Source organism: Oncorhynchus nerka, linkage group LG17, assembly GCF_034236695.1.
Source record: "Oncorhynchus nerka isolate Pitt River linkage group LG17, Oner_Uvic_2.0, whole genome shotgun sequence".
NCBI lineage: Eukaryota > Metazoa > Chordata > Actinopteri > Salmoniformes > Salmonidae > Oncorhynchus > Oncorhynchus nerka.
In genome coordinates this window covers 18,676,399-18,704,361 of record NC_088412.1, presented here as the reverse complement: position 1 = coordinate 18,704,361, position 27,963 = coordinate 18,676,399, and the positions used below count along the sequence as shown (strand labels likewise).

Genomic DNA, 27,963 nt, shown 5'->3' with positions numbered 1-27,963 from the left:
TAATCACAAAACAGAGGATATTTCTTGAAGTTATAATTGGTTTGTGATTAGTGCCTGTGCCTAATGAGGAATTATACAAGTAAACACAACCTCAGTTAACCCAGAACTAAAATCTTGTGTAATTTGGTCAGATGCATTGTGTTTGTGAGAGATTAGTAAACACACAATGCATTTCTTTAGAAATCTCTTTTATTACCATGACATTGTATCTGTAAGTATACAATACACTAATCATGGTTATTAAACACAAATGCCTTGGATTTACTCCAGGTTAATCAACATAAACAAGACATTGGAATTAGAATGCCAAGCTGATGGCTGAAATGAACCAACCTGGGTATCAAACCAATCCATTGACCTACTTCTCTCTTCTACAGTTAGGATTAGGGTCACAGTTCACCCCAAAAGTTCTTACTGACCCCAACCCTGTCACTCGCAATGGCTGCGTTTACACAGGCAGTCGAATTCTGCTTTTTTTTCTCTCCGCCAAATGTTGTTTTCTTGACCAATCACAGATCTTTTAACACCAGATCTTTTTCAGCGCTAGTCTGATTGGTCAAAAGTCACTCGGAACTGGTCCCTTAGATTTTAGTTATCACTTATAGCTACCATTTCATCAACATATTTTTTCTCTCTTAATAACTCATCTTCATTCAATAATAGAATCAAAGCATAATTTTGTGCATGTAGTTCAGATCAACTTATCAAGGTGGACAGACACTTGTAGGCATGTCGTTGAACCAAAAACAAAGCCTGAGGGATCAACCTTGCCTACATTTCTCTATTCAATGTGCACTTATGGTCTACGGCCCTGTGTTTTTGGCTATCATCAGTGTTGTAAAGTACTTAAGTAAAAATACTACTTAATGTAAGTTGTTTTTTTGGTATCTGTACTTTACTATTTATATTTTTTAATACCTTTACTTCAATACATTCCTAAAGAAAATAACCAACTTTTTACTCAATACATTTTCCCTGACACCCAAAAGTATTTGTTACATTTTGAATGCTTAGCAGGACAGGAAAATTGTCCAATTCACACACTTATGAAGAGAATATCCCTGGTCTTCTACTGCCTCTGATCTGGAGGACTCACTAAACACACATGCTTTGTTTGTAAACGATGTCTGAGTGTTGGAGTGTGTCCGACTATCCGTAGATTAAAATTTTAAAATGGTGCCGTCTGGTTTGCTTAATATAAGGAATTAGAAATTATTCATCATTTTACTTTTGATACTTAAGTATATTTAAAAGCAAATACTTTTAGACTATTATTCAAGTAGTATTTTACTTGGTGACTTTCACTCAAGTCATTTTCTATTAAGATATTTTTTTACTTAAGTACAATGTTTGGGTACTTTTTCCAACACTGCTATCATGTAACATGACCAAGATTTGAACCTTTATTTGAAGCCTTTTACAGAAATTAGAATTACATCAAAAATTAAAACAAAGGTCTGAGGATGATACTGGAAGAATTTACATAAAAAGGGGACAGTTTGTAAAAAAGCTTTGTAGAAAAGGTTAAAATCCAGGTCGTGTGACATGATTGCCCAAAACACAGGACTCTATGACATCATGACTTGGCATGTTCAAAGACCCTGCTTTAACAGATGAAATACTCAGCAGACAGGGCTATCAAGCACACATCAAAACCATATTAGCAGTACCATTGGTAGACAATAAAACAAGTCCTTTACTAACATGACAGCATGCAACAAGGAAACATAGATCTTGATGATACAGGAACCTTTTGTGTTTAAAGGAAAATATTGATTTGAACATAAAAGATTAAGTGCTTTGCGTCATAAAATGACATTGAGAAAAGCTCTAAATGGACTGTAACCAAATAGTAAAGGGAGTTGGTATTTTTTCTACTCGTCATTGTAGTTATGAAGTATCTTCTCAACCAGTATTTTATGTATAGAAACAAACACAATATCAGTCATAATTGAACAATCAAAAAGGCACCCTGGCCTGAACTTAAAGAAAATCACAATGGCAAGGAGTGAAATCCAATAGAATTTCATATAAACATAAAATGTCTACCAAGTCATGTCTGTCTTTGAAAACATTCATGAAGTCAAATGTGATGCACACACGTCATAATATTCTATGGAGACATTACAGAGAATACAACTACCACAACAAATCACTCTTCTCTTCTGCAAGAACATCCGATTATCCTGTGTGTTCATTCATTGTGATGCTCAACATTATACGGACAAAGGCTACGATGCCAGCACTGCAGAAGAGGAAGCAGACATGTTAGAATTTAGACTTCAGCATTACGTCTAAGGACAAAAAGTGGAAAGTAACATGTACACACACATACAAATCCATCAATGTAATGGATTACATCATCATCTCCCTGATATCAGGGTCATTAATTACAGAGCTGCTGATTTTATCATATCAAAATAATCTCTGGCATGTAATGCCACTTGACATCTAGTCTATTCAGGCTGATTAAACAGTCTGAAGACACAGCTCTGTCTCATTATTTATTACAACCAATTAAATGTCGCCACAGAAAAGAAATAACATTTTGCCCGACATTAATTACTCATTCCCCCAAAATAAATGATAAGCAGTCCAGTTAACACCACAAAGTAGGTAATCCATACATACAGAGAAAGAGATCGACAAAAGAGAGAAAGAGCGAGTGTTTGAGCATTTGAGAAAGAGATTACATTTTATTAACGATGAGACACCTCCATGGGGGCATAATCATGAGATGCTTCGCAGACATGGGACCAGAATTACATGAAGCAAATCATTACTAGAACCCTCTCTGCCTCTATCACCAGAGCCTCCCAGGACCAATCCAGAGCTTAAAAAGGACCAGCAGTTCAGGGGCAAAGAATGGAATTATCTACACCATTGTCCTGTTTTCTGCTAAGGGGGGCTTCCATGTCTCTAAGAACACACTCCAGTCTTCAACTTTCCCTCTTGTGTCACAGGACATGACAGTAGTCTTCTGCCCTGTTTCCCCCCACCTTGTCCTCCTCCAGTGGAGTACCCCTGTCATCCAGATTAGTCCCAGAACTGATATTTGAACTATGACCTAATGAACTCATGTGTGTCCCTTAGCAGTCCCTTAGAAGTTCAGAGCCATCTGTACATGTGGGCACTGCTTTGGCAGCCGCTTCTGAAAGACAGAAATAAAGACGGTCATTTTTACATAACATTATTCACCATTAGCTGATGGCAAAACATCAGCTGATCTTCCTGTAAATTGCATTGGTACTCTCTTTATAAAGCGACTATGCAAAACACAACCATCATTACATGAATATAAAATGTATTTCCACATGTCTCCTCAAAATATAAATATTAATTATTATATAAATTATTGATTGAGGAACAATCTTCTGAGGAATGTGGCTATTTTTCTTGATTGTTGTTGTACTGATCTGATTTTGATTAAATTTTCTCTCATGAATTGTATGCGCAGGGCTGCAGTAAATAACAATAGCGGGGCTATATACAGGGGGTACCGGTACAGAGTCAATGTGGAGGTTATATACAGGGGGTACCGGTACAGAGTCAATGTGGAGGTTATATACAGGGGGTACCGGTACAGAGTCAATGTGGAGGTTATATACAGGGGGTACCGGTACAGAGTCAATGTGGAGGTTATATACAGGGGTACCGGTACAGAGTCAATGTGGAGGTTATATACAGGGGGTACCGGTACAGAGTCAATGTGGAGGTTATATACAGGGGGTACCGGTACAGAGTCAATGTGGAGGTTATATACAGGGGGTACCGGTACAGAGTCAATGTGGAGGTTATATACAGGGGGTACCGGTACAGAGTCAATGTGGAGGTTATATACAGGGGGTACCGGTACAGAGTCAATGTGGAGGTTATATACAGGGGGTACCGGTACAGAGTCAATGTCAATGTGGAGGTTATATACAGTGGGTACCGGAACAGAGTCAATGTGGAGGTTATATACAGGGGGTACCGGTACAGAGTCAATGTGGAGGTTATATACAGTGGGTACCGGAACAGAGTCAATGTGGAGGTTATATACAGGGGGTACCGGTACAGAGTCAATGTGGAGGTTATATACAGGGGGTACCGGTACAGAGTCAATGTGGAGGTTATATACAGGGGGTACCGGTACAGAGTCAATGTGGAGGTTATATACAGTGGGTACCGGAACAGAGTCAATGTGGAGGTTATATACAGGGGGTACCGGTACAGAGTCAATGTGGAGGTTATATACAGGGGTACCGGAACAGAGTCAGAGTCAATGTCAATGTGGAGGTTATATACAGGGGGTACCGGTACAGAGTCAATGTGGAGGTTATATACAGGGGTACCGGTACAGAGTCAATGTGGAGGTTATATACAGGGGTACAGAGTCAATGTGGAGGTACAGAGTCAATGTCAATGTGGAGGTTATATACAGGGGTACCGGTACAGAGTCAATGTGGAGGTTATATACAGGGGGGTACAGAGTCAATGTGGAGGTTATATACAGAGTCAGAGTCAATGTGGAGGTTATATACAGGGGTACCGGTACAGAGTCAATGTGGAGGTTATATACAGGGGTACCGGTACCGAGTCAATGTGGAGGTTATATACAGGGGGTACCGGTACCGAGTCAATGTGGAGGTTATATACAGGGGTACCGGTACAGAGTCAATGTGGAGGTTATATACAGGGGGTACCGGTACCGAGTCAATGTGGAGGTTATATACAGGGGTACCGGTACAGAGTCAATGTGGAGGTTATATACAGGGGTACCGGTACAGAGTCAATGTGGAGGTTATATACAGTACCGGTACAGAGTCAATGTGGAGGTTATATACAGGGGTAACAGAGTCAATGTGGAGGTTATATACAGGGGTACCGGTACAGAGTCAATGTGGAGGTTATATACAGGGGGTACCGGTACAGAGTCAATGTGGAGGTTATATACAGGGGTACCGGTACAGAGTCAATGTGGAGGTTATATACAGGGGTACCGGTACAGAGTCAATGTGGAGGTTATATACAGGGGGTACAGAGTCCAGGGGGTACAGAGTCAATGTGGAGGTTATATACAGGGGGTACCGGTACAGAGTCAATGTCAATGTGGAGGTTATATACAGGGGTACCGGTACAGAGTCAATGTGGAGGTTATATACAGGGGTACCGGTACAGAGTCAATGTGGAGGTTATATACAGGGGTACCGGTACAGAGTCAATGTGGAGGTTATATACAGGGGGTACCGGTACAGAGTCAATGTGGAGGTTATATACAGGGGGGGGTACAGAGTCAATGTGGAGGTTATATACAGGGGGTACGGTACAGAGTCAATGTGGAGGTTATATACAGGGGGTACCGGTACAGAGTCAATGTGGAGGTTATATACAGGGGGTACCGGTACAGAGTCAATGTCAATGTGGAGGTTATATACAGGGGGTACCGGTACAGAGTCAATGTGGAGGTTATATACAGTGGGTACCGGAACAGAGTCAATGTGGAGGTTATATACAGGGGGTACCGGTACAGAGTCAATGTGGAGGTTATATACAGGGGGTACCGGTACAGAGTCAATGTGGAGGTTATATACAGGGGGTACCGGTACAGAGTCAATGTGGAGGTTATATACAGGGGGTACCGGTACAGAGTCAATGTGGAGGTTATATACAGGGGGTACCGGTACAGAGTCAATGTGGAGGTTATATACAGGGGGTACCGGTACAGAGTCAATGTCAATGTGGAGGTTATATACAGGGGGTACCGGTACAGAGTCAATGTGGAGGTTATATACAGGGGGTACCGGTACAGAGTCAATGTGGAGGTTATATACAGGGGGTACCGGTACAGAGTCAATGTGGAGGTTATATACAGGGGGTACCGGTACAGAGTCAATGTGGAGGTTATATACAGGGGGTACCGGTACAGAGTCAACGTGGAGGTTATATACAGGGGGTACCGGTACAGAGTCAACGTGGAGGTTATATACAGGGGGTACCGGTACAGAGTCAATGTCAATGTGGAGGTTATATACAGGGGGTACCGGTACAGAGTCAATGTGGAGGTTATATACAGTGGGTACCGGAACAGAGTCAATGTGGAGGTTATATACAGGGGGTACCGGTACAGAGTCAATGTGGAGGTTATATACAGGGGGTACCGGTACAGAGTCAATGTGGAGGTTATATACAGGGGGTACCGGTACAGAGTCAATGTGGAGGTTATATACAGGGTGTACCGGTACAGAGTCAATGTGGAGGCTATATACAGGTGGTACCGGTACAGAGTCAATGTGGAGGCTATATACAGGGGGTACCGGTACAGAGTCAATGTGGAGGCTATATACAGGTGGTACCGGTACAGAGTCAATGTCAATGTGGAGGTTATATACAGGGGGTACCGGTAGAGAGTCAATGTGGAGGTTATATACAGGGGGTACCGGTACAGAGTCAATGTCAATGTGGAGGTTATATACAGGGGGTACCGGAACAGAGTCAATGTGGAGGTTATATACAGGGGGTACCGGTACAGAGTCAATGTGGAGGTTATATACAGGGGGTACCGGTACAGAGTCAATGTGGAGGTTATATACAGGGGGTACCGGTACAGAGTCAATGTGGAGGTTATATACAGGGGGTACCGGTACAGAGTCAATGTGGAGGTTATATACAGGGGTACCGGTACAGAGTCAATGTGGAGGTTATATACAGGGGGTACCGGTACAGAGTCAATGTGGAGGTTATATACAGGGGGTACCGGTACAGAGTCAATGTGGAGGTTATATACAGGGGGTACCGGTACAGAGTCAATGTGGAGGTTATATACAGGTGGGTACCGGAACAGAGTCAATGTGGAGGTTATATACAGGGGGTACCGGTACAGAGTCAATGTGGAGGTTATATACAGGGGGTACCGGTACAGAGTCAATGTGGAGGTTATATACAGGGGGTACCGGTACAGAGTCAATGTGGAGGTTATATACAGGGGGTACCGGTACAGAGTCAATGTGGAGGTTATATACAGGGGGTACCGGTACAGAGTCAATGTGGATGCTATATACTGGGGGTACCGGTACAGAGTCAATGTGGAGGCTATATACAGGGGGTACCGGTACAGAGTCAATGTGGAGGTTATATACAGGGGGTACCGGTACAGAGTCAATGTGGAGGTTATATACAGGGGGGTACCGGTACAGAGTCAATGTGGAGGTTATATACAGGGGGTACCGGTACAGAGTCAATGTGGAGGCTATATACAGGGGGTACCGGTACAGAGTCAATGTGGAGGCTATATACAGGGGGTACCGGTACAGAGTCAATGTGGAGGCTATATACAGGGGTACCGGTACAGAGTCAATGTGGAGGTTATATACAGGGGTACCGGTACAGAGTCAATGTGGAGGTTATATACAGGGGGTACCGGTACAGAGTCAATGTGGAGGTTATATACAGGGGGTACCAATGTGGAGGTACAGAGTCAATGTGGAGGTTATATACAGGGGTACAGGTACAGAGTCAATGTGGAGGTTATATACAGGGGTACCGGTACAGAGTCAATGTGGAGGTTATATACAGGGGGTACCGGTACAGAGTCAATGTGGAGGTTATATACAGGGGGTACCGGTACAGAGTCAATGTGGAGGTTATATACAGGGGGTACCGGTACAGAGTCAATGTGGAGGTTATATACAGGGGGTACCGGTACAGAGTCAATGTGGAGGTTATATACAGGGGGTACCGGTACAGAGTCAATGTCAATGTGGAGGTTATATACAGGGGGTACCGGTACAGAGTCAATGTCAATGTGGAGGTTATATACAGGGGGGGTCAATGTCAATGTGGAGGTTATATACAGAGTCAATGTCAATGTGGAGGTTATATACAGGGGGTACCGGTACAGAGTCAATGTCAATGTGGAGGTTATATACAGGGGGTACCGGTACAGAGTCAATGTCAATGTGGAGGTTATATACAGGGGGTACCGGTACAGAGTCAATGTCAATGTGGAGGTTATATACAGGGGGTACCGGTACAGAGTCAATGTCAATGTGCAGGGGCACCGGTGTCGAGGTAATTGAGGTAATTTAGTAGAGTTACTAGTGACTACACATAGATAATAACAGAGAGTAGCAGCAGCATTCCGGGGAGGGGGGGCAATGCAAATAGTCTGGGTAGCCATTTGATTAGCTGTTCAGGAGTCTTATGGCCTGGGGGTAGAAGCTATTTAGGAGTTTCTTGGACCTAGACTTGGCGCTCCAGTACCGCTTGCCTTGTAGTAGTAGAGAGAACAGTCTATGACTAGGGTGGCTGGAGTCTTTGACAACCTTTAGGGCCCTCCTCTGACACCGCCTGGTATAGAGGTCCTGAATAACTGTAAGCTTGGCCCTGGTGATGTACTGGGCCGTACGCACTACCCTCTCTAGTGCCTTGCGGTCGGAGGCCGAGCAGTTGTCCTACCAGGCAGTGGTGCAACCCGTCAAGATGCTCTCAATGGTACAGCTGTAAAAACTGAGGAGTGAGGACCCATGCCAAATCTTTTCAGACTCCTGAGGGGGAATAGGTTTTGTCGTGCCCTCTTCACGGCTGTCTTGGTGTGCTTGGACTGTTGTAGTTTGTTGGTGATGTGGACGCTAAGGAACTTGAAGCTCTCAACCTGCTCAACAGCCCCGTCGATGAGAATGGGGCATGCTCGGTCCTCCTTTTCCTGTAGTCCACAATGACCTCCGCCCTATAGGCTGTCTCATCGTTGTCAGTGATCAGGCCTACCACTGTTGTGTCATCAGCAAACTTGATGGTGTTGGAGTCGTGCCTGGCTGTGCAGTCATGAGTGAACAGGAAGTATAGGAGGGGGCTGAGCACGCACCCCTGAGGGGCCCCCATTTTGAGGATCAGCATGGCGGATGTGTTGTTATCTACCCTTACCACCTGGGGGCGGCCCGTCAGGAAGTTCAGGATCCAGAGGGAGGATTGCAGAGGGAGTCCCAGGGTCCTTAGCTTAGTGATGAGATTTGAGGGCACTATGGTGTTGAACTGTAGCTGTAGTCAATTAACAGCATTCTCTCATAAGCGTTCCTTTTGTCCAGGTGGGAAAGGGCAGTGTGGAGTACAAGAGATTGCATCATCTGTGGATCTGTTGGTGCAGTATGCAAATTGGAGTGGGTCTAGGGTTTCTGGGATGATGGTGTTGATGTGAGCCATGACCAGCCTTTCAAAGAACTTCATTGCTACAGACATGAGTGCTACGGGTCGGTAGTCATTTAGGCAGGTTACCTTCGTGTTCTTGGGCACAGGTCTGCTTGAAACATGTTCGTATTACAGACTCAGACAGGGAGAGGTTGAAAATGTCAGAAGACACAGCTCATTGACTGCGGTTTTAGTGCCAGCATCAGTCTGTGGTGGTATGTCGACAGGTAAGAAAAATGAAAACTCTCTAGGTAGATAGTGTGGTTTACAGCTTATCATGAGATACACTACCTCAGGCGAGCAAAACCTTGAGACTTCCTTTGATATCGTGGACCAGCTGTTATTCACATATATGCATAGGCCCCTGCCCTGTGTCTTACCAGAGGCTGCTGTTCTGTCCTGCCGATGGAGTGTATAACCCGCCAGCTGTATGTTCTTAATGCCGTCGTTCAGCCACAACTCGGTGAAACATAAGATATTGCAGTTTTTAATGTCCCGTTGGTAGGACATACAGTGGGGAGAACAAGTATTTGAAACACTGCCGATTTTGCAGGTTTTCCAGCTTACAAAGCATGTAGAGGTCTGTAATTTTTTATCATAGGTACACTTCAACTGTGAGAGACGGAATCTAAAACAAAAATCCAGAAAATCACATGTATGATTTTTAAGTAATTAATTTGCATTTTATTGCATGAGATAAGTATGATACATCAGAAAAGCAGAACTTAATATTTGGTACAGAAACCTTTGTTTGCAATTACAGAGATCATATGTTTCCTCTAGTTCTTGACCAGGTTTCGCTGAGCAATATGGACTTTCAGCTTCCTTCAAAGATGTTCTATTGGGTTCAGGTCTGGAGACTGGCTAGGCCACTCCAGGACCTTGAGATCATTTCTTACGGAGCCACTCCTTAGTTGCCCTGGCTGTGTGTTTCGGGTGGTTGTCATGCTGGAAGACCCAGTCACGATCCATCTTCAATGCTCTTACTGAGGGAAGGAGGTTGTTGGCCAAGATCTCACGATACATGGCCCCATCCATCCTCCCCTCAATACGGTGCAATCATCCTGTCCCCTTTGCAGAAAAGCATCCCCAAAGAATGATGTTTCCACCTCCATGCTTCACGGTTGGGATGGTGTTCTTGGGGTTGTACTCAGTTCAGACCAAAAAGCTCTATTTTGTCTCATCAGACCACATGACCTTCTCCCATTCCTCCTCTGGATCATCCAGATGGTCATTGGCAAACTTCAGACAGGCCTGGACATGCGCTGGCTTGAGCAGGGGGGCCTTGCGTGCACTGCAGGATTTTAATCCATGATGGCGTAGTGTGTTACTAATGGTTTTCTTTGAGACTGTGGTCCCAGCTCTCTTCAGGTCATTGACCAGGTCCTGCCGTGTAGTTCTGGGCTGATCCCTCACCTTCCTCATGATCATTGATGCCCCACGAGGTGAGATCTTGCATGGAGCCCCAGACTGAGGGTGATTGACCGTCATCTTGAACTTCTTCCATTTTCTAATAATTGCGTCAACACTTGTTGCCTTCTCACCAAGCAACTTGCCTATTGTCCTGTAGCCCATCCCAGCCTTGTGCAGGTCTACAATTTTATCCCTGATGTCCTTACACAGCTCTCTGGTCTTGGCCATTGTGGAGAGGTTGGAGTCTGTTTGATTGAGTGTGTGGACAGGTGTCTTTTATACAGGTAACTAGTTCAAACAGGTGCAGTTAATACAGGTAATGAGTGGAGAACAGGAGGGATTCTTAAAGAAAAACTAACAGGTCTGTGAGAGCCGGAATTCTTACTGGTTGGTAGGTGATCAAATACTTATGTCATCAAATAAAATGCAAAGGAATTACTTAAAAATCATACAATGTGATTTTCTGGATTTTTGTTTTAGATTCCGTCTCTCACAGTTGAAGAGTACCTATGACAAAAATTACAGACCTCTACGTGCTTTGTAAGTCGGAAAACCTGCAAAATCGGCAGTGTATCAAATACTTGTTCTCCCCACTGTACGTGCTTTCAGCTCATTCCATTTATTTTCCAACGATTGAACATTAGCTAGCAGGACAGAAGGCAAGGGCAGATTAGCCTCTCGTTGCCTGATCCTCACAAGGCACCCTGATCTTATTCCACAAAATCTCAGTTTCCTTCTCCAGCGAATCCCGGGAATCTGGGCCTGGTCGGGTGTCTGTAGTAGTATATCCCTCCCGTCCAACTCATTGAAGAACTCTCGTCCAGTTTGAGGTGAGCAATCTCAGTTCTGATGACCAGAAGCTATTTTCGGTCATAAGAGATGGAAGCAGCAACATTATGTACAAAACAAGTTACGAACAACGCAAAACAAAAAATAGCATGGTTGGTTAAGAGCTGGTAACACTGCTGCCCTAACCTCCTGCGCCAATTAGGGTTAAATGCCTTGCTCAAGGGCAGATTAAACGATAGTCGGCTCTGGGATTCAACCTAAGTGAATAATCAACCTTTTGGTTATTGGCCCAACACTAACCGCTAGGCTACCTGCTGCCCTCGGCAAGACTACCTGCCCACCCTCATGACCCCTGACCTCTGTCCTTCCTCTCCTGGGTCTCCTCGGCGGCCGTCTTGTCAGCTCTGAAGAAGATCCGAGCGCTGCTCAAGGAGAAGTGAAGCAGTTCAAACTCCTGTATGAGACAACAGAGACGGGGCATTACTGATTGATTGGTTGGTTGGATTGATTATTTCAGTGTCTACACACAAAGCTGCCAAGCTCATATTCCCCTCCTCTCCTTTTGTAGCAGTAGGTAGGATACCCATTCCCCATACTCACTGGTCCAGGATCAGATATTGTCAAACCCTCATGATGGTCAAGGCTAGGACTTGACGTTGAATAATCTAACCCTAGATCGGAGGTCAGTGGTCAGCCATGTACCTGCAGGTAGATGTCCAGTCTCTTCTGGGTGAGGTTCATTGTCTGCAGGAGCTTCTCATCCTGACTGGTGGCCTGGACATTCTGCTCCTTCACCACAGCACTCATCTCCTTCATGTACTTCTCCCTGACCGCCTGGAACCAGTGGAGGGAGTCAAACTCCAAGTACTGGTCCAGCAGCTTAAGTATGTAGGCCACACCTGGGGCAGGAGAGTGGAGAGGAGAGGAAGGGGTAGGAAGGAGATGGGGGGATGGAGAGGAGAGGGAGGGGTAGGAGGGAGAGGGAGGGGTAGGAAGGAGATGGGGGGATGGGGAGGAGAGGGAGGGGTAGGAGGGAAAGGGTGGAGGAGGGTATGAGGGAGGAAGGAGAAAGAGCAGAGGAGAAGAGGAAGGGAGAGAGAGACAAGGTGAGAGACGACGTGAGAGTGAGATAACAACGATCAGTGAAAATCATCAACAACTAAAGTGAAAGTTTTATCCTATCCTACTACATACAGTGATCTGTGAAAGATCATACCACACTGACTCACCCATGGCAAAGCCATCATCTGTGAAGGCTGCCCCTCCTTTGTTCTTCTTGTTGAGTTTCTCCTTGCAGCCAATGGAGTGCTCCACAAAATTCACCGTCTGAAGGAGAGAAAAGGAAAGGTTGTATAAGAGAAGGTATCTGTTATCTGCGAGAGATAAACATAAAGGAGAGAAGGATGGACAGACTGCTCACAGAGATGGGTGAATGTCTGAAAGACAGAGATGAACTGCTCAGACATGAGTGGGTGAAAGATGAATAGAGAGATGAGTGAAAGAGATGAATAGAGAGAGGAGTGAAAGGACACACCAGAGGAGGTACGATCATGTAGAAGTTTCTCAGGTGCATGTTCTTGATGCTGCGGAACTCGGGGGCGAACACTCCCACCAGCATCTTGAAGTACTCGGTCCCCTCGGCAGAGTTACTGGTCAGATCCCCCAGCACAGAGTCCAGCAGGCTGAGAGGAAGACACATTCAGAAGAGATAAGAACACTTTATTTAGCCCATAGAGAGCAATTGTTTTGGTTAAAGCTGTGTGAATTGAAATACATCATCAGGTGCACACAAGCATACCTGGCAGCTTTCTGGGTCTCCTCTGAAAGCCCCTCCTCCTTCACCAGCTCCTCAAAGTTCACTATATCCTCCAGGTCAGGGACAAACCTGGGAAACACACAATACACAAGTGGGTTTATGGTTCACCATTTACTATAGAACTAGGTTACCCACAACCCCCTTTACAGTACTACATCTCCAAAAACGACTTTACCCATAACCCTTACAGCACTAAATCTCCAAACTTGGAACAAACCTGGGAAACACAGTGTAGAACATTCCATATCTTAAAAATACTAGTTATAAATACTATCAATGCCCTGTGTTTGGTACCTGATGGCGCTGCTGCAACAGTGAAGTCCTCCAGAGCGGATCATGCGCACGTAGCCCATGGCATTACCGATCTGGCTAATCAGCTGTCTAAACTGGTCCAGGTAACTCTGCCCGTCTGGGGTGATGCCAAGCTTCCTGATGCCACGGTTAAACTTCTCTGCCCTCTCAAACGGGTACTAGATCAAACATAACACAGACATATAGATATGGCAATACAGTCAGAGGAAATGTCAGACTGGGAGCAACACTCCCGTTCGTTTGTGACTAGTTCTTCTATTCCCTAAAAGCTAAAGGGAAAGACCGGTCATGAATGTATGACTTCACAACAGATTTTTCCACACAACTGAAGAGGTGAAGTGAGCCCCGTTACCTTCTGGTCTGACTGGTCTTTGGTCTCCCTGAAGAAGCGGATGTCTTTGATGAGTCTGGACTTTATGTGCTCGTCGTACATGAACTGACTGAAGATGTAGAACTTCTTCCTCAGGAACTGGTAGGTGAAGTTGACCGTGGTGTTCATGATGCCCGTGCCGTGTGTGCGGATGGAGTTGGCGATGTGGCGGATGTTGATGGTGTTTAGGTGCTTGTTGTTGCTCGTCTTCTCAATGAAGATCTGAGGGACAGACAGACTGGTGAGACAGACCGGTGAGACAGACAGAACAGATAGGATTGAGAGACACAGCTTACCTGGTTGTTGAGGTTGTAGAGATAGCGGGATACAAACACATGGATGTTCCTCATGATCTCCAACACATCCAGTCCCTGGCCAGAGCAAAAGGACACTTAGGCCAGGATTCAATCAAATAGCGCTGTGTCGACTATTCGCCATTGTTAGATTCTGGGTTAAACTTGGAACATTGTTATACTCAGCAGTATAGTATCTGAGGAGTGAAAGAGACTGTTTTTTACATCAGAAGTTAATGGTTATCTGTAGGAGCCAGATGGCTTTGGAATGTGTCGGGTGGACGGGAGGAAGTCACAGGGTTGCTAGAGGGGATACGGGTGGAGATCTTTGGGTAAGGCATCAAGGGGGTTGAGGTCAGGTCAGATTCTTTTAAGGGAGAAACAATGGTTAATTACCCTATCACTTTGTCTTCCTGTCGAACCATAAAAGATGTAAGGATTGGAGAGGAGGAGTTGTGCCTAAATTGGAGTAATATACTTGTGGTGGTGGAAACATGTTTTGTCTGAATGCAGCTGTATTGACACTCTGGGAAGAATTAGACTTGGTTAAGCTTTCATAATGTCCGTTGAGTGTTTCACTCTGAGAATTAGAACCTAACACCATTTAAAAGATCATTTCCGATTAAGCCGACATAGCCTAGGTAGCTTTTACCATGAATACAGTCTCTCCGGCGAATGAGGGAACATTGCGTTTAAAGAGTGCAGAGCCAGAAAAGCAGCTCGGATTGAATCCTGGCTTCAGCAGACTTCATCAAATGACACACACACACACACACACACACACACCTGTTCAAGGGTCTGGCTGGGCAGATGTGCCTCTGTCATCATGAGTCCGTAGCGCTGTGTTGCCAGGTTCCTCATCTCGCTGTAGGTGGCCCAGTCATGCAGAGCCACTGTGGTTAGGTTATAGAACGTCTTATCCAGGTAGTGAGTCACATAGGCTGTGAGGACGACACACACACACGGTGAGACATACTCTGAGACAAAGACACACAAATATGCATAGAATAGACTGAACACACATCTTGGTAAAGGACTTGCAAAAGCACGCACCCACCCACCACACACGCAAACACACCACAGTGCTGTATCCCAGGGGCCCTACCTTTAATGTGTATGAAGCGGTTGAAGAAGCGGATGGGTTTGAGGTAGAAGAAGTGGGCCAAGTCCTTCATGCCCACCTTGAAGGGGTTCCTGTCGTCCAGCTTCAGGTGTGTGTGGACAGACAGACGCAGGTCCTTCTCTATCTCTTTACACAGCTTGTCCAACAGATGCTGAGAGGAGAAAAGGATGAAGGGAGGGAGGTGGAGGGTGAGATTTATACAGGGAATAGATATACAGGACCAGTCAAAGGTTTGGACACACCTACTCATTTAAGGGTTTTTCTTTATTTGACTATTTTCTACATTGTAGAATAATAGTGAAGACATCAAAACTATGAAATAACACATGAATCATGTAGAAACCAAAAAAAGTGTTAAACAAATCAAAATATATGTTATATTTGAGATTCTTCAAAGTAGCCACCCTTTGCCTTGATGACAGCTTTCCACCATCAAGCAACTATGATGAAATTGGCTCTCATGAGACCCGCCACAGGAAAGGAAGTCCCAGAGTTACCTCTGCTGCAGAGGATAAGTTCATTAGAATAACTGCACCTCAGACTGCTGCCCAAACAAATACTTCACAGAGTTCAAGTAACAGAAACATGGTTTCTACATGATTCATGTGTTATTTCATAGTTTTGATGTCTTCACTATTATTCTACAATGTAGAAAATAGTACAAAGAAAGAAAGAAAAAAACAGGAATGAGTAGGTGTCCAAACTTTTGACTGGTACTGTATAATTCATTCATTCATTCATATATATACAGTGGCAAGAAAAAGTATGTGAAACCTTTGGAATGACCTGGATTTCTGCATAAATTGGCCATAAAATTTGATCTGATCTTCATCTAAGTCACAACAATAGGCAAACACAGTCTGCTTAAACTAATAACACACAAATTATTGTATTTTTCTTGTCTATATTGAATACATCATTTAAACATTCACAGTGCAGGTTGGAAAGACCCCGAGGCTAATGACTTCTCAAAAAGGTCATTGGTGTCAGTAGTCAACTAACCTGGAGTCCAATCAATGAGACGAGATTGGAGAGGTTGGCTAGAGCTGCCCTGCCCTATAAAAGAAACCTCACTAAATTTGAGTTTGCTATTCACAAGAAGCATTGTCTGATGTGAACCATGCCTCGAACAAAAGAGATCTCAGAAGACCTAAGATTAAGAATGGTTGACTTGCAAAAAGCTGGAAAGGGTTACAAAAGTAGCTCTAAAAGCCTTGATGTTCATCATTCCATGTTAAGACAAATTGTCTATAAATGGAGGAAATTCAACACTGTTGCTACTCTCCCTAGGAGTGGCTGTCCTGCAAAGATGACAGCAAGAGCACAACGCAGAATGCTCAATGAGGTAAAGACTAATCCTAGTGTCAGCTAGAGACTTACAGAAATCTCTGGAAGATGGAAACATCTCTTTTTGCGAGTCTACGATACGTAAAACACTAAACAAGTATGGTGTTCATGGGAGGACACCACAGAAGAAGCCACTGATGTACAAAAAAGGCACAGCACACCAACATCAAAACCTCATCCCAACTGTAAAGTATGGTGGAGGGAGCATCATGGTTTGGGGCTGCTTTGCTGCCTCAGGGCCTGGACAGCTTGCTATCATTGACGGAAAAATGTATTCTGAAATTTATCAACATTTTGCAGGAGAATGTAAGGCTATCTGTCGGTGAAATGAAGCAACCCGATTGAGATGCTGTGGCATGACCTCGAGAGCGGTTCACGCCGGACATCCCAAGAACATTGCTGAACTGAAACAGTTTTGTAAAGAGGAATGGTCCAAAATTCCTCCTGACCGTTGTGCAGGTCTGATCCGCAACTACAGAAAACATTTGGATGAGGTTATTGCTGCCAAAGGAGGGTCAACCAGTTATTAAATCCAAGGGTTCACATACTTTTTGCATCCTGCACTGTAAATGTTTACACAGTGTGTTCAATAAAGACATTAAAATGTATAATTGTTTGTGTGTTCTTAGTTTAAGCAGACTTGAGTTCGTCTATTGTTGTGACTTAGATGAAGGTAAGATCACATTTTATGACCAATGTATGCAGAAATCCAGGTAAGTACAATTGTCACTGTGTGTGTGTGTGTGTATGTATGTATATATATATATATATATATATATTTTTTTTAAAGCTACCTCACCTCTCCTCTCAGTTGCTTCTCCCTCCCTTCCCTCCTCACCTCATTGAACACCTCCATGATCTCTGTGTCGTAGCTCTCCAGTAGCTGGTCACATGACTCCATGTGTTTGGCGTGAAGCATGGTGGGTACGCTGTCCCTCAGGGCGCTGAACATGTACTGCACGAGCCAATCATAAACAGTCACAGGTAGGAGTGACAGCAGGACCGGCGAAACATATCCAACGACCAGGATAAGGGACAGCCAAGGGGACCAATCAATGCATCAAAAGTGACAACAGGAACCAATGAGAAGCAGAACAGCGAGCTACATATTGGTAGAGAAGTGCTGGCAGTTGATAATGTTTATGGGTAGTATGTTATGAAAGTGAGAGTAAGGATATCGCTTGAAGCTGAGAGAATAGAGGTGTGTTCAGTGCTTACGTGTATCCGTGCAGCATCTACAGCGTGGTCATACACATCATCCAGGTAGATGGGAAATACAGCTCTGTGCCAGTACAGGAAACTACAGTCACACTGGACCTTCACCCTGATCAGAGAACAGTGATATTAGATACCGGTACATCACATTCATATACTTACGTTTATCAAAAACACTTTTCCTGGGTTTTTAGTTTGCTTAAATAAAACTGAAGATGTGTGTTAGGTCCTATAGCTAATGCCTAGGCTTTATCGGGCAGTGTGTTCCCCTCACCTCTCCTTGAGCTCACTGATCAGGTCCAGCTTCTTCAGCACCAACTGCAGCGGGAGCAGCTCCTCGTCTTTGAAGGTTTTCTGGAAGAATTTGGAGGAAGTTACCATTGCAACATAGCCTTCAGTTCACGTAAATATTTTCACCAAATTCCCAATTGGAAGATTCCTGGATTTTCTGCTCATTCCCTCCGGATTCTAGGAATATTCTATCTGGGATTCTTGGAAACCCTGGAAATTTCTAGAAAATTACCAGAATTTTGCAACCCTAGGCAGCAGAAAGTTGAATAATGGTCATACCATCTGTGTTCCCACACTGAGGGCCAGGGAGACCACTAGGCGGCGCTCTTTAGTGCTGGGCCCATTGAGAGCGTTCTCTGCCATCACCAGAGATGACAGCACATCCAGACGCTGCTCGCTATACTTCTTGTCAGAGATCACCCTTTTCTACAGAAGAGAAACATATTCAAACTGATGGGAGAAATGATAGAAATGTATTTCTTTGTCAGATGTGAATATGAGGTGTATAAATGTTGCATTTCTGTAATCCACTGCGTGTAAATTGAATTTCCCTACACAAAAAAAGATCCCGAATTGAGATGAGAGTAGTGTTTACCTTAGCGGTGCCAATGGAGTTGAGGGCCTGGGACTGCAGGTGCTGGGTTATGTGGGAGACAGAGTCAGCCACCACCATGGACCGCCTGTGGAACGTGTGCTCCACTGCCTGACCAGGGAGGAAGTGACATCACACCTCATTAAACTGTTGTGTTTGATACATTCACAATGTTTCATCTACAATTATTTATCACAATGCACAACAAATTAGCACACACACCTTGAGCAGCTCGACCAGTCTACAGAGGGCTTTGACGGAGGCCTTGGTCATGGGTCTCTGCATGGACATGTACAGGTTCATGGTAGTCTTAATGATGGTGCCGATACTGTAGGCATACAGGATACCCTGCAGGGGAGATATGGAAAATAATATATGACATAAAATCATTCCCCTGGTACCGTTTGAGCAGTTTCTGAATAGTTAGTTAATAACGTCAGTCCCCACCTGCACAAAGACGTTACATCTGCTACTGAGGTCCTCTGACAGCTTGTCGTTGCGCTGCTCCTTCGACGAGATGGCCTCCATTTTCATCATCCAGGACGTCACAAACACATAGTAAGACTGAACATCCCTGACAGGGAGAGAGAAATCATACATGTACATTACCAGTTAAAAGTAACTCATTCAAGGGTTTTTATTTATTTGACTATTTTCTACATTGTAGAATAAAATTGAAAACATCAAAACTATGAAATAACACATATGGAATTATGAAGTAACCAAAAACATTTTTTTTTAAATAAAATGTATTCAACAAATCAAAATATATTTCATATTTGAGATTCTTCAAAGAAGCCACCCTTTGCCTTGATGACAGCTTTGCACACTCTTGGCATTCTCTCAACCAGCTTCATGAGGTAGTCACCTGGAATGCTTTTCCAACAGTATTGAAGGAGTTCCCATATATGCTGGGCACTTGTTGGCTGCTTTTCCTTCACTCTGCGGTACAACTCATCCCAAACCATCTCAATTGGGTTGAGGTCGGATGATTGTGGAGGCCAGGTCATCTGATGCAGCACTCCATCACTCTCCTTATTGTTCAAATAGCCCTTACACAGTCTGGAGGTGTGTGTTGGGTCATTGTCCTGTGGAAAAACAAATGATCGTCCCACTAAGCGCAAACCAGATGGGATGGCGTATCACTGAAGAATGCTGTGGTAGCCATGCTGGTTAAGTGTGCCTTCAATTCTAAATAAATCACAGACAGTGTCACCAGCAAAGCACCCCAAGACCATCACACCTCCTCCTCCATGCTTCACGGTGGGAACCACACATGAGGAGATCATCCGTTCACCTACTCTGCGTCTCACAAAGACACGACGTTTGGAACCAAAAATCTCAAATTTGGACTCATCAGACCAAAGGACAGATTTCCTGCGATCTAATGTCCATTGCTCGTGTTTCTTGGCCCAAGCAAGTCTCTTCTTATCATTTGTGTCCTCTAGTAGTGGTTTCTTTGCAGCAATTCGACCATGAAGCACTGATTCACAAGGTCTACTCTGAACAGTTGATGTTGAGATATGTCTGTTAATTGAACTCTATGAAGCATTATTTGGGCTGCAATCTGATGTGCAGTTAATTGCAGATTTCTGAGGCTGGTAACTCTAATGAATTTATCCTCTGCAGCAAATCAAACTTTATTTGTCACGTGCGCCGAACATAACAAGTGTAGACCTTACCATGAAATACTTACTTACAAGCCCTTAACCAACAGTGTAGTTCAAGAAATAAGGTAACTCAAGCACAGGTAACTCTGGGATCTTTCCTGTGGCAGTCCTCATGAGAGCCAGTTTCAACATAGGGCTTGATGGTTTTTGCGACTGCACTTGAAGAAACTTTCAAAGTTCTTGAAATTTTCCAGATTGACTGACCTTCATGTCTTAAAGTAATGATGGACTGTCGTTTCTCTTTGCTTATTTGAGCTGTTCTTGCCATAATATGGACTTGGTCTTTTACCAAATAGGGCTATCTTCTGTATACTCCCACTACCTTATCACAAAACAACTGATTGGCTAACACACATTAAGGAAAGAAATTCCACAAATGTACTTATAACAAGGCACACCTGTTAATTGAAATGCATTCCAGGTGACTACCTCATGAAGCTTGTTGAGAGAATGCCAAGAGTGTGCAAAGCTGTCATCAAGGCAAAGGGTGGCTTCTTTGAAGAATCTCAAATTTAAAAAAAGATTTAGATTTGTTTAAAACTTTATTTGGTTACTACATGATTCCATATATGTTATTTCATAGTTTTGATGTCTTCACTATTATTCCATGATGTAGAAATGAGACAAAATAAAGAAAAACCCTGGAATGAGTACGGTAGGTGTGTTCCAACTTTTGACTGGTACTGTATATGTTAACTCAGAGGACACAGGAAACAGACTATGACTCCCCTCATGTTCAACTGTAATCTAGGGTTTAAAGCAAATCTTGTAAATGTGATGGATTGCCTGATGGACCTACTTGGTTAGAGTCTGTGCTCTCTGCTGCAGATATGCGTCTCTCTGTGCTCTAACGCTCTGAACACTCTTCTTGTCCATAAGCTTGGCTGCAGCCGGGACCTTGGCCATGAGGAAGGTGTCAGGGAACCAGATGATGTTAGACGTCAGAGTCACTGCAGGCACCTGAGGGGAGAGGAGAAGGGAGAGAGGAGGAGAGAGGGGGAGAAGAGACGGGAGAGAGGAGGCAAGACGGGAGAGAGGAGGAGAAGGATGAGAAGGGAGAGGGAGGATGAGAAGGGAGAGGGAGGATGAGAAGGGAGAGAGGATGAGAAGGGAGAGAGGATGAGAAGGGAGAGAGGATGAGAAGGGAGAGAGGATGAGAAGGGAGAGGGAGGGAGAGAGGATGAGAAGGGAGAGGATGAGAAGGGAGAGACGATGAGAGGATGAGAAGGGAGAGACGATGAGAGGATGAGAGGATGAGAAAAGAGGATGAGACGATGAGAGGATGAGAAGGGAGAGAGGATGAGAGGATGAGAAGGGAGAGACGATGAGAGGATGAGAAAGGAGAGACGATGAGAGGATGAGAAGGGAGAGACGATGAGAGGATGAGAAAGGAGAGACGATGAGAGGATGAGAAAGGAGAGACGATGAGAGGATGAGAAGGGAGAGACAATGAGAGGATGAGAAGGGAGAGAGGATGAGAAGGGAGAGACGATGAGAGGATGAGAAGGGAGAGACCGGAAAGGATGAGAAGGGAGAGAGCGGGAAAGATGTGAGAGGGAGAGAAAGGGGAAAGGATTGAGAAGGGTTAAACCACCGCACTCCCACAAGATAAAAATATCTAACAAAAATAAAACGCAACATGCAACAATTTCAAAGGTTTTACTGAGTTACAGTTCATATAAGGAAATCCGTTAATAGAAATCAATTCATTAGGCCCTAACCTATGGATTTCACAAGACTGGGAATATAAATATGGATCAGAAAACCAGCCCAGGCTGTCGATTGTGGCCTGTGGAATGTTGTCCCACTCCTCTTCAATGGCTGTGCGAAGTTGGATATTGGCAAGAACTGGAACACTCTGTCGTACATGTCGATCCAGAGCATCTCAAACATGGTCAATGGGTAACATGTCTGGTGAGTTTGCAGGTCATGGAAGAACTGGGACATTTTCAGCTTCCAGGAATTATGTAAAGATCCTTGCGACATGGGGCTGTGCATTATCATGCTGAAACATGAGGTGATTGTGACGGATGACTGGCACGACGCCGAACTGTAGTCAGGTCAAGACCCTGGTGAGGACGACAAGCATGCAGATGAGCTTCCCTGAAATGGTTTCTGACAGTTTGTGCAGAAATTCTTCGGATGTGCAAACCCACAGTTTCATCAGCTGTCTGGGTGGCTCGTCACAGCAAACTGCAGGTGAAGAAGCCGGATGTGGAGGTCTGCAGTTGTGAATGTAATGTTTATTTATTTAACAAGGCAAGTCAGTTATTTATAATGACAACCTACCAGGGAACAGTGGGTTAAGTGCCTTGTTCAGGGGCAGAATGACAGATTTGACCTTGTCAGCTCAGGGAATCGATCCAGCAACCTTTCGGTTACTGGCCCAACGCTCTAACCACTAGGCTACCTGCCGCGACATTCATGCAGTCAGCATACCAATTACACACTCTCTCAATTTGAGACATCTGTGGCAAAATGTCAAATTTGAGATTGTCTTTTTATTGTCCTCAGCACAAGGTGCACCTGTGTAATGATCATGCTGTTTAATCAGCTTCTTGATATGCCACACCGGTCAGGTGGATAGATTATCTTTGCAAAAGAGAAATGCTCACCAACAGGGATGTAAACAAATTTGTCCAGAATAATTTGAGAGAAATAAGCTTTTTGTGCCTATGGAACCTTTCTAGGATATTTTACTTCAGCTCATGAAACATGGGACCAACACTTTACATGTTGCATTTATATTTTAGTTCAGTGTAGAAAGAGGGGGAATCTAATCGCAACTACTATGATGTGTTGCTAATATGTCTATGTTGCGTTTATATTTTTGTTCAATGTATGTTCACACACAAATTCAACTACAGAACCTGAAGTCAAACACACACCTTTTTGCAGATGTCTAGCAGGGCTTTGTAGAGCTTCTTGTCGACCGTTCTGAAGATGTGAAAGTGAAGAACGTAAAGTCCACAGACCCCAGCATACTTATCCCTCTGGTCTATCTCTGAGGGCTCACCTAAAACAGACCCCAGACACACTAACTAAATATACACATCAGATTTCAAGCTTAATTTTCTGTCCAGTAAACAACGCTGAAATGTGTTGGACCAAAGAGACTAACCGATCTTTGACTCCACGTTGGTGAATATGGTGCGGATGTTGAGGGCAAACTCCTCAGCGAAGGCACTGTTTTTAGAGACCGACACTCCCTCTCCTGGGTCGTCAAACCTCTGCTCCACACACGCCTGGCCAACGCACACAGACAGATGGGTGAGTTCAGGAGTAGTAGTAGTACCCCCTTTCAGCAAGGTGTTCAGAAACTAAATCTGAAACCTTCATGCATATTCAAATAACATTTTATTTGTCACATGCGCCGAATACAACAGGTGTAGACCTTACAGTGAAATGCGTACTTACAAGCCCTTAACCAACAATGCAGTTTAAAGACAAATAGGTATTAAGTAAAAATAGCAGTAGCGAGGCTATATACAAGGGGTACCGGTACAGAGTCAATGTGCGGGGGTCACAAGTTAGTCAGGGTAATATGTACATGTAGGCATATTGAATGAGACCCAAGTCACCCTCACCAGGAAGTGATGCCACCAACATGAAACCACTGAAGGGCGTACCCACCTGGAATATCATGCCGTCCAGCAGCTGTCCCTCTAGCTTAAAAAGCAGCTTCTCAAACGGCTTCAGCTTCTCCTCTGGGATGGCAAACTTCCCAGGGTTATGATGCACTGACTTCAGTAACCTAGGAAGGAAGAGGGACTAAATAAATGTATCTCCTTTATCTTTCTGTATATCATCATGCATCGGTGTGTTTGTACCTCTTGTACATCTTCCAGTGGTCTTTCAGGGTGCCGTGATTCTCCATGATCTCATCTAGAGTGAGCAGAACCACCAACAGCTCCCCCAGGTGCTCATACACTGTCTGAAAATGAACTCCGGACGACTCAATGATTTTTGTGACTCCCCTGAAAGATGAATAAGAGTAAAAAATAAAGCTCCAGTAAATGTGTGTGTGTCTGTATGGGTGAGTGTGTGTCTGTATGGGTGTGTGTGTGTGTGTGAGTATGTATGTCTGCATGGGTGAGTGTGTGAGTGTCTGCATGGGTGAGTGTGTGAGTGTGTGTGTATGTCTGCATGGGCGAGTATGTGAGTGTCTGCATGGGTGAGTGTGTGAGTGTCTGCATGGGCGAGTGTGTATGTGCGTGTGTGTGTCTGCATGGGGGTGCATATGTGCTTCTCCACATGAGATTTGGTTCTGGGTGCCAAGATGAGTCCATGTCTTACTTGTTGCTGTTGTAGAGCGCCGCCAGCTGATGGACAATGTTGACCACCACCTCAAAGCACCGCGACACAAAACAGGACAGCTCCTACAGCGGAGAAATTGAGAGATAAAGGGAGGGACATTCCTAGAACTACAATAAATCTCCCCTGGGTAATTCCTCAGTTTTACTCTCAGTACTGACCTGAAAGAAGGAGATGAACCGGCCCATCTGGACCTGTGACTCTCCTTCAACCACACAGCTGTCTGACACTGGAACACACACACACACACACACACACACACTTAGACAAAAAATAACAATAATTCAATAAAGCTACATAAATCATAGATGATTACCTCCTTCACCATAGTACAGCAAGCCACTGTAAAACTTGATTTCACCCTACAGAGGGAGACAAAGGCATATACAATACAGTAAGTTGTGTATATCAAAAACTGTTGCAATGACTCGCTGCCAAGCAGACTTCCTGAAATATTTGCATGTACAAACAACACACACAGTGTGCAATTAAAGTTGAACAAGACCTTTAAATCAATGAAGAAACATCAAGCTTACCTCATACTTCAGCTTTTTAACCTCACTGCAGAGGGCTGCATACACTGTAATGACTTTATTCAGAACCTGTGGAGAGCAAAGACCAAAGGAATATCAACTCCACACTTGTACATTTGAGTTGCAATCTTAGACCCGTTCCCGTCTTAGTAAAATTGCAAGACTTCATTATGATCTCTTGGATCACAGCCAGCAAATTCATAGCATTGTGCTGCTAGGGATTTACAATACTTCCCTAACATAATAACATACATGAAACAAATATATTTCTGGCTTAATTAACTATTATTACAGTTTCATAATTCAAATGTCTGAGGAAAGTTAATCTTGGCTTCATTTACCTTGTTGTCAGTTTTAATCAGTTCCAACAACGAGGACTGTTCATATGGGAGAAGCTGAAAGAGGAAGAGTATCAAAAAATTGTTTTGTGTCATGTCCCCATAGAATCCACATAGAAGAATGGAGAATGGACATCGATAGAGATGTCTGTTCTATTCATTCTATTATGGAGATCAACATCACTGAAGGTCACTTCATTCAAGTCAACATGATCCCCAAGTCATGACACTGACTGCTGCCAAAACACGAGTACTGGAAAACTGGCACTGACTCAGTTCCAGCAGGACAATGTCTCTGGAAAGTTAACCTGAGTGAATGTCAGGATGAGAGAGGTAGAGATACCTTCAGGGCTATGGGGTCCAGGGTGAAGTCCCACACGTCTCCTATGGAGTCGTCGAGAGCGTCCTCAATGCCTTTCAGCTGAGAGGTGTACTCCTCCAGAAACTTCCCATAGTTCTTCTGCTGCACCTCCGTATGGATCTCTGGAGGGACAAACAGACAAGACATGATCATAAGATTAGCAGCCCAGCAATGTAAATCCGGAAGAAAGAGGATACACTTTGAATGCATGAGCTTTTAAGTTAGGGCACTACTGTGATGCCTGTACTATAGCCTCCTGTCAACTCAACTGTCAATCACATGAATGAATTGCTAGCTGATGCGGAGGTGAGAGTTATGTGTCTAAGTTAGCTAGCTACGTGGCTAACATAATTGGTCGTTATTGCTTTTTTTAATGGGTCAAACGTGCACTATATCTTTCCTGAAAATCTAGCTGTGTGAGGCAATGGTTACCTAGATAATGAATTCAACATGACAGCCATGACGGCCTGTTGCTGGCCAGTATTGTGCAACAACAACACTAGGATTAGCAAGACGTTTAAACCAACCATCGCAAAAATATAATAATTAGCTAGCTAACTTCTGACATTTGACAGGCGCTTTAACGTTATCGTCTGGTAAGAAAACAAAAACATTGCAGCTCAGGCAAAGCGAAGCTGGGCCAGACAACTTGCTAACGTAGATCGCTAGCCACTCGAGCTAATATGCCTGGCTTCAAGCCCATGAGAATGTCACCGGTAAGCAAATCACACTTTTCTATCCGGATAGTTAAAAAGCCAACTAAAAGCTACTTACTCGTAGACCCATCATCAAATCTATCGAATTCCCAGTCAGGAGAAATCGCCTCCACCGCCATCGCAGTGCGATTGCTCCACTGATGTTAGCGGTAACCGTTGGAGAAAGTGAATGTGAATCTCATGATTTGCCCCATGACTTCAGGGTGTTTATGGGTAATGTAGTTTTTACAAAATACTGTACAGGCGCAGAGTTTCTAAACCTGTACTGTCTTTGGTACAGGTGTGTTGGGGATACTACTCAAATTGATATACACTGTGGTTATTCATGGACAATTACATATCCATACAACAATAAGAAATATGTTTTTTGTCCTAAATGTATATCGCCTATTTTATTGTGTCATGATCATACCATAGGTTATTTAACACAATGGTATGAGATTATTAGGCCTACCAAAGATCCGTAGCCCCGGAGCGGTGGATGGGTAAAATCACTGGGGAAGCCAAGCCAAGCCAGTAAAAAGCCATACTACAACCTATGTTGTGATATTTGAGTTGTTTGCTCTATAAGCCATTTGTTCATACTCCACCGTGATATACAATAAGGCTGTGACAACAAAAAGGCAGGGGTCTACTAAGCTATATGGAATTGTTTTAACAAGGTCATTTAGCTATTTTTTTATATATATTTTTTTTAAATTATGAAACATTGAATTTGTCCTTACTGCTATTAGCCCATACAAACACATTGAATAACAGATTCACTACATGGAACAACACATAGTCCTCCCAACTAATCTAATATTTATTTACATGTATTTAATCCTCCTGTTGTGTTCTGGTCAAATTGGACCAACTTACAAGTTTTCTCTCTGAAAAATGTTGTTAATTTAATCTGATTGTCATAAGGTTTCATGACTTTGTCCACACAGGGCATCTGAACACACAAAATACATTTAGATGATTTTCATCAATCATAAAAATAAATGTTTTATTTAACTTTTGTACACCTGTGGTGTTCCCAGTCAAAAATGACTGGTTGTTAGAAATAAATGGGTGAGACTACAACTACTGTATAAAATGTACAGGTGCATGTGTGTTTGAGCACACACACACACACACCTCACTCCCCTTCTTGGCTTCCATGGCAACCTCCACAGGAACCTTTCCCCAATAGAATCTTTCCCCCACGGGAACCACTCCTTTTGGCATTCTCACAAACAATCACAACATTGTTTCAATAATATATAGAACTTTTCTCGCAGCTCTGGTAAATCAAGCTTTTTTGAGGCCTTGCTCACAATTCAT

General features: G+C 43.9%; 1 protein-coding gene across 3 annotated transcripts; it reads right to left on the bottom strand.

Annotated features, from left to right (window-relative positions):
• Window positions 1–171: 171 nt before the first annotated feature.
• washc4 (WASH complex subunit 4) lies at window positions 172–26,832 on the bottom strand. Of its 3 annotated transcripts, none has more exons than XM_029685919.2 (30): window positions 26,714–26,832; window positions 25,922–26,061; window positions 25,582–25,635; window positions 25,244–25,309; window positions 25,024–25,069; window positions 24,869–24,936; window positions 24,690–24,772; window positions 24,224–24,370; window positions 24,027–24,147; window positions 23,515–23,638; window positions 23,282–23,409; window positions 21,193–21,353; window positions 19,171–19,297; window positions 18,946–19,071; window positions 18,727–18,834; window positions 18,411–18,557; window positions 18,115–18,194; window positions 17,844–17,949; window positions 17,464–17,580; window positions 15,261–15,429; window positions 14,942–15,096; window positions 14,159–14,233; window positions 13,845–14,084; window positions 13,475–13,650; window positions 13,163–13,249; window positions 12,899–13,046; window positions 12,594–12,690; window positions 12,067–12,263; window positions 11,698–11,818; window positions 172–3,151 (listed from the first exon to the last, which is right to left on the bottom strand). In XM_029685919.2, exons 1-29 carry the CDS (start codon window positions 26,772–26,774, stop codon window positions 11,708–11,710), a joined length of 3,465 nt encoding a protein of 1,154 aa, XP_029541779.1. In that variant the 5' UTR covers window positions 26,775–26,832; the 3' UTR covers window positions 172–3,151; window positions 11,698–11,707. The 3 variants fall into 3 exon arrangements, with proteins under 3 accessions (XP_029541779.1, XP_029541778.1, XP_029541777.1); XM_029685918.2 differs by having other exon boundaries at window positions 11,706–11,818; XM_029685917.2 differs by having other exon boundaries at window positions 11,722–11,818.
• Between the last annotated feature and the right edge of the window lie 1,131 nt (window positions 26,833–27,963).